This window comes from Plasmodium brasilianum, chromosome 14 (assembly GCF_023973825.1).
Source record: "Plasmodium brasilianum strain Bolivian I chromosome 14, whole genome shotgun sequence".
NCBI classification, from domain to species: Eukaryota; Apicomplexa; class Aconoidasida; order Haemosporida; family Plasmodiidae; genus Plasmodium; species Plasmodium brasilianum.
Genome location: NC_090127.1, coordinates 1,325,901 through 1,332,994, shown reverse-complemented (window position 1 = coordinate 1,332,994; position 7,094 = coordinate 1,325,901). Strand labels below are relative to the sequence as shown.

At 26.5% G+C, this 7,094-nt stretch overlaps 2 protein-coding genes across 2 annotated transcripts; both read left to right on the top strand.

Moving 5' to 3' along the window:
* Nucleotides 1-247: 247 nt before the first annotated feature.
* MKS88_005511 (uncharacterized protein) lies at nt 248-3,117 on the top strand (the record flags this gene model as incomplete). Its single annotated transcript, XM_067218780.1, has 4 exons — nt 248-499; nt 864-2,138; nt 2,491-2,609; nt 2,928-3,117. 4 exons carry the CDS (start codon nt 248-250, stop codon nt 3,115-3,117), a joined length of 1,836 nt encoding a protein of 611 aa, XP_067070721.1.
* A 1,382-nt stretch (nt 3,118-4,499) lies between these two features.
* On the top strand, nt 4,500-7,082 carry MKS88_005510 (histone-arginine methyltransferase CARM1; the record flags this gene model as incomplete). The annotated part of the gene is made up of 1 exon (XM_067218779.1): nt 4,500-7,082. The coding sequence occupies one exon, from the start codon at nt 4,500-4,502 to the stop codon at nt 7,080-7,082; it is 2,583 nt and encodes an 860-aa protein (XP_067070720.1).
* Between the last annotated feature and the right edge of the window lie 12 nt (nt 7,083-7,094).

The following is a 7,094-nucleotide window of genomic DNA, read 5'->3' as shown; positions in this document are numbered from 1 at the left end:
AAAATCGCTAATTTTAAAGTTCTTCTGTATAAGAAAATACGTAGATTTCTTCTATATGCATAAATTGTTCATCGGTATTGAATTTTTTTTTCTTTTTTAAGGTGAATATATATATAAATATATGTATGTGTGTATATGTGCGCATATATACACACGCATGATTACACATCGAATGCAAATATAACATTGTTCCTTTTACATTTATATACATACATATATATATATTATATGTATATATAAACGCAGTATGAATGAAAATGACAAGCTGAAGAAAATTTTAGACGAAAAAGAAGCCGTAGAGGCAAATGAAGAGGAGGACTCCTTTATTGAAAATGATGTTAAGGAATTTGAAAATATTTCAAAAAAAAATTTCGAAATATTAAAATTTTTGAATAAAGAAGAATTGATATTATTAATTGATAAACTTAATAATGAAGATAAACTTAGCAAAATTATAGATGAAGAAATAAAACAAGACACTCTTGATATTCTCAAAAATGTTAGACCCAAAAAAAAAAAAAAAAAAAAAAATCATTAAAATGTTGAATGAATACAAATAAGATATCACTTAAGTGTATATATATATATATATATATATGTGTGTGTGTTTTTGTGTGTAAGTATTTATGTTTACACATTTGCATTTTCTTCGTCTAAATGTATAAACATAGTGATTTGCATTAGGAAACCTATTTAATATTATGCATTATATTTTTTTAAATATACTGGGATGTACATTTTATCAAAACAGTTGCAAGTTTACATTGTAAATTCTCGCATATACTTATGGATGTACATCACCTTAGCTAATATGGAGTAAAATATTTATTACTACTTTTTTTCCCCATATTACATATGTTCAGTACGAAAATGAGCAATATGAAACTATAAAATTAGATGAAATATACAAAGGAGATGAAGAGGAAGGAAAAGAAGAGGAACAGGAAGAAAATAATTATATTAAACTGTGTAAGTTTATTCCTTTAAGGCTGACCTATGAAGAACGATTATATTTACGATTACTTGAAAGTACATTAGAAGTAAGTGAATACACAGACAAGATAGATATATATCATAGTGGTAACAAGAGTAAGAAAATAATAAAAGAAATAAAAACATTATGTTCTATATTATCAGGATTAGTTATAGCTAACAACTATGAAAATGGACAGAAATTAATTCGTGATAGAGATTTTTTAAGAAATAGTAACTTTTTTAGTTTTGTTTTTGAAATAGGAAGAAGATATAAAATACTAAATCCTGACAGAATGAGAAGTAGTTATGGAAAATTAATGTATTTTTTAATGGATACAAGAAGAGAAGATATTTATGATTTGTTATCATTTAATTGTGTGGCACCGATAAAAACTGTGTATGATTTGTTAAAAGATAAAAAAAACGGATTCGATGTATTGAATGATAATTTAATTAAAATAGCTACAATGGAAATAGATGAAAAAGGAAGCAGAAGTGAAATACAGAAACAGATTAAACAAAAGGAAGAAGCCATAAAATACTTATCAAGAAAATATTCCAATAATAATAAAAATAATAATAAAAAAAATTTATTTAGAATAAATATACCCATATTTAATAAGCAGAATTCAGAAACAGATGATACAAATAGTTTAGAAGAACCGCAATATTTGTCATCAGAAGAAATAGAAAGATGTTTATACAGTTTATGTGATTACAACACACATATCAAAATGTTCTGTGAACCATGTGAAATTATGATTGAATATTTAAAAAATTATTATGATCCTCATGAAAAGAATTCTCCTTATTCCTTATCTATAGAGTCAGGAAAACAAGGAAGTAGATTAACGCATTCACATAACAGGCAATATATGTATGTTTTACAAACATTATATTTATGGAAGGAAATAGGAGAACATATGTTTTTTTTATGGACGCGTGCAGAAAGTGATATGCTTGATTTTAAAAATCCTTACAGGTTAATGGATACAGGGCAAGGATTAAATAGAATGCAGAGTGGTCATAAAGTTTTAAGTGTTATGAAACAAATTCTGCACAATGTTCAGAAAAAATTAGGTGGATGGGTAGGCTCCAGTATGATTCACATGGGGGATACCAACATCCCCAACACTTTCATGTTCATCGATAAGTACACGCAGGTAAGTTAAAGAGAAAACGGAAAGAAGTGCAAAGTGGCATGTGGCACGAACCAAATGAGAAACAAAAATAAACAAATGAGAAATAAAAATAGAAAAATGAAAAATAAAAATAGACAAATGAGAAACAATAATAGACAATGAGAGAAACAAAAATAGACAAATGAAAAAGAAAAATTGAGAGAATAAAAAAGTAAAAGAGCGATACTCTACTCCGCCACTTCTGTCCTTCCACATACGACATGACTATATATGTACATGTAAAAATGCCCCATGTACATAAAAAAATTAAAAAGACAAAAAATAATGATATATTCTGTGTAAACACTTATTTTTTTCTTCTTAAATTCTTAAGGTTCCAAGAATACTCACACCTATTGTGTTGTGCTTACAAAAAATTGATGAGCTATATAATTCTACGCCCTCAATGAAAAATTATATTATGAGTGAATTTAATGGAGCCCATAACTTAAAGTAGGGAAAAAATAAGCATTCAGAGAGATAAAAATATAGATAAAAACACAAATAGATAAAAAAAAGAAGTATAAGAAAAAACAAACATATAAGGAACAAACAATTATACAAATAGACAATTATACAAATAGACAATTATACAAATAAACAAATATGTAAAAATAGATATAGAAATGTGCTATTTATATTCACCGAAAAATAACACTAATACATTACATTACAGTGTTCATGTTACACTGATATATGCAACAACACATATTAATTTATCATTTTTTCACATTTTTTCATATTTTTTCATTTTTTTCTTTATTTTAAAAGAATGATGATAACATGCGATTTCTTTCGTCACGGTTTTGATGGGAGTGGTGGTGATAATTTTAATGAAGCTGGAAGTTGCATAGATGGCAGATTAACATCTGCTTGGAACTGGTGTTCCAAAATTGAGAAGAAGAAATATTTTCCTATATTTTTATTAACCGGTTTTGTTGGCTTTGATGGATCTTTTTAAAATGGGTAGAAAAGAGGAAAAAAAAAAAAAAAAAAAAACAGGAAAACAAAGAAGGGAAAAAGGAAAAATAAATCAATTTCCTGCGTTTACAGGTGCTTAAAGTTCTAATTTTGTGTACTTAAGCCTTTTTTGTCATACGGGTGTACATATATGTGTATATATACATATACATAATGTTTGATATAGAATACCATCGCTTTTTGCACCTGTGTTATTTGTGTGCTCCATTCCAAAATAACTGCCATGGACATATATATGGACGTTTATATGTATACATGTATACTTGCGTATATATGTACACTTACGTTTTTCTTTTATGTTTACTTTTAATGAAAGCAATAATTGTGTATGCATTTATGAAAATTTTCTATTGTTTTATACATATCCATCTTTATTAAAATTTAGCCTTTATTTTATTTATTTTATTTTTTTTTATTTTTATTATTTTATTGTTTTTAAAAAATGATAATTGAAATATTTTAAAAAATAAAAAAAAAATTAAAAAAATTAATAAAATAAAATGAAATAAAATATAATAGAATATAATAGTTTATGAATTTTTATTTAACCAAATGGTGGAAAAAAGAAAAAAAAAATACAACAAATTTAAGAATACAACAGGTTACCTCAAGTATTCCATATGTATCTATTATGCGCTAATATGTATTATATAAATGAGGTTGGCTTTTAAATAATTGAAGCATGGTAGAAAAAAATATGTATGCATATATATATAAATAAATAAATAAAAAGGCTTTTTCCTCCTTTAAAATTTCAATTTTTATTTAATTAAAGTTTTTTATTCCTGATAGCATACTTACTCGAATAAAGTACTTTTCTTGAAAAAGTATCCTATTATCATATATATTTACATATATTTATTTATTCATGTAGCGCTGTGACTTTACAGTTTTTTCTCTATAAAAATATCTTTATTATTCTTTGACATTATGACATATTAAAGAATTTATAAATATTAATGGTAAAAAAATAAAAAAATAATATAAAGTGTTATTGTAGAATAGAATTAAGCACTGGAAGGTCTATGTGATATTCTGAAAAGAGCTTTTTCAGCTGTAGTTTTTATAGTTGTAGTTGGAGCGTTTCTGTTTAGCAACTCATTAGCGGTGATAAAATACTTGATATATAAATATATATGTATATGTTTTAATTTTGCATAAGAAAATTTTCACATACGAACCCTTGAGGAGAAAAATCTATGTTTTGGTAAACGTACATACTGGCAAAGGTACATACTGGCATAGGCACATACTGGCATAAGCACATACCGGCATAGGCACATACCGGCATAGGCACATACCGGCATAGGCACATATTGTCACACCCATATACAGCCCAGCGTCGCGCAGGAAAATGAAAAAATGGAGGCACAGAACGAGGAGCTAAAAGAAACATATAAAACAATTGAAAAGATTATTGAGGGAGCTGGTGATGAAATAATAATTAAAGCTAAAGAAAACTTTGAAAATGATACAAGCGCTTATAGTTTATGTGATAATTACAAAAGTAGAAGAACTAAAAATGTTGTAATACATATGTTTAATAAAAATATTAACATATTGTATTATAAAGAAGGATATAGAAATATTATATTTATTAACTTCTTAAGGTTATGCCAATTAAATAATTTGGATGTAAAACAATATCATGACCTATTTTTAAAATATGATATTTTTTCCTCAATTGTAGATAAGGAAAAATATGTAAATATTTTTTTAAAACCAATTATAAATAACGACAAATTGCTGTGGGATGTTAATATAGAAGATTTCGCACTGTATAATTTGCCATCATATAGCTTAAGTAATGGAAACCAGGAGAACAATGATCTTAGTATATATGACGAGAATAATAGAAATGGCTTTCTTTTGGAAGAGGAATTAAAAGTAAAACTCAACGATCTTGTAGAAAATTCTTCTGATAGTGACATATCCCCTTTTATTGAAGAGGAAATTTCTATTTCATCTTTTTATTCAGATAGTTCTGAATCGTTAAGGGATGACCATACTGTTGTTAATCAAAATATAGAATGGGCAAAGGAAGATAATAAAGAAGAGATTAAATCATTAGGAACATATTTAGAAAATAGCAATTCTACTAGTACTATAAGGGACTTATCAACTCATTCAGAAGATAAAATAAATAATAGGAAAGATAACACCCTACTTTTGGATGCCGCTTCATACAGTGGTCATCAAGAGGACATAATAACGAATAAAAATTTTGCTGTCATAACAAATAAAAGAAGTGTGAATAAAATTCAAAATATTCAAAAAGATATTTTTCTAAAATTGAGTAATATTAATTTAAACTCTTTAATAGATACAATTGTAGCTCAGAGCAAAAACAATAAAAACAATAGACCCATTAATACGGGAACAATGATGAAAAATTTGGACGAGATGTTAATAGAAAAATTTGTGAATACGTTCGAAAAGGAACATGAGCAGCTAAACAATTTACACAAAAAAATATATAGCATGGAACAAGTTATTAAATATTTGATGAGTGAAATTGCAAAAATTGATATAGGCAAAAAAAAAGGAAATGGAAAAAAAGTGTCGCATACCAGCATCCAAGATAGCAAAGAAGTGAATCAAGAAGCAGAAATAAAAGAAACACAGGAAGCAGAAGTTACAGCAGATATATCAGACTCATCTGATGCATCTCGTGAAGAAGAGGTAAGACGGAAGAGGGGAGGTCACTCCACGTGCAGTGAAACTAAGAAAGAGATAAAAAAACAAATTAACTCTAAAATCAACAAAAGAGGCGCGTTAACAGATTTGGACAAAACTTATTTCGACAGTTATAACTACACCGAAATACACAGAACTATGATTTTAGATAGGAGTAGAACGAATTGCTATTATGAATTTATAAATAAGAATAAACAATTATTTGAAAATAAAATAGTGTTAGATATAGGGTGTGGATCCTCTATAATTTCTTTATTCTGTTCTGACTATGCTAAGGTTGTTGTAGGAATTGATAATGCGGAAAAAATATTAAGCAAAGCAAAAAAGATAGTAGAAAAAAATGAGGCAAAGAATATTTATTTATTTCAAGGTAAATTAGAAGATAATGATATATATATAGATGAAAAGGAAAAGATATATTATGTAAGCAAAAAGGATGACATAGAACATTTTCAAAAAATTCATAATATTGCACAACTGAAAATTTTAAAATTTGATATTATTATATCCGAATGGATGGGTTATTTTTTATTTTATGAATGTATGATAAATACTATTTTATATGCTAGAGATATCTATTTAAAAGAAGATGGATATATATTTCCAAATAAAATATACCTCTATGTAGCAGGATATAATGACTTAGAATATTTAAATGAAAATCTTTTAGTATGGGATAAACCCATGTACAATAAAGACTTGTCTGATTTAAAGCCTATTTGTGAGGAATTTATGAAAAATGCAAAAATTATAAATCTTGATAAGAATAAAATATCAACTGAAATAGTAAATTATGCAATTATTAATATGTATACGTATAATAAAACAGAAAATTTGTATATAAATACCAATTTTGATATTCCCATATATAAAGATAAGATTGTAACTAGCTTGTGTTTTTATTTTGACTGTGTTTTTGAAACATCTACATTTAAGCAAAATGTTTTAAACGAATACAATGAGCATTGTATTTACCTTTTGAATGATACAAACGATAACATTTTAACAACAAGTGTGTTCAGTGCAAAAACACATTGGAAGCAGGTACTTTTACATTTATATTGTTCTAATTACAATATTGCCAAAATTTCATCTGTGAATAGCGAGAAGACAAATTATTTAAGTGGTACTATTTACATATCACAGGCAAATAATACTTCAAGAAATGTGGATGTTCTATTGCAAATAAAAAAAAACAAGCTCATAAATGTGAACGAAGAATGGACATGTTATTACACAATAGAATGATGATGGCGTGGT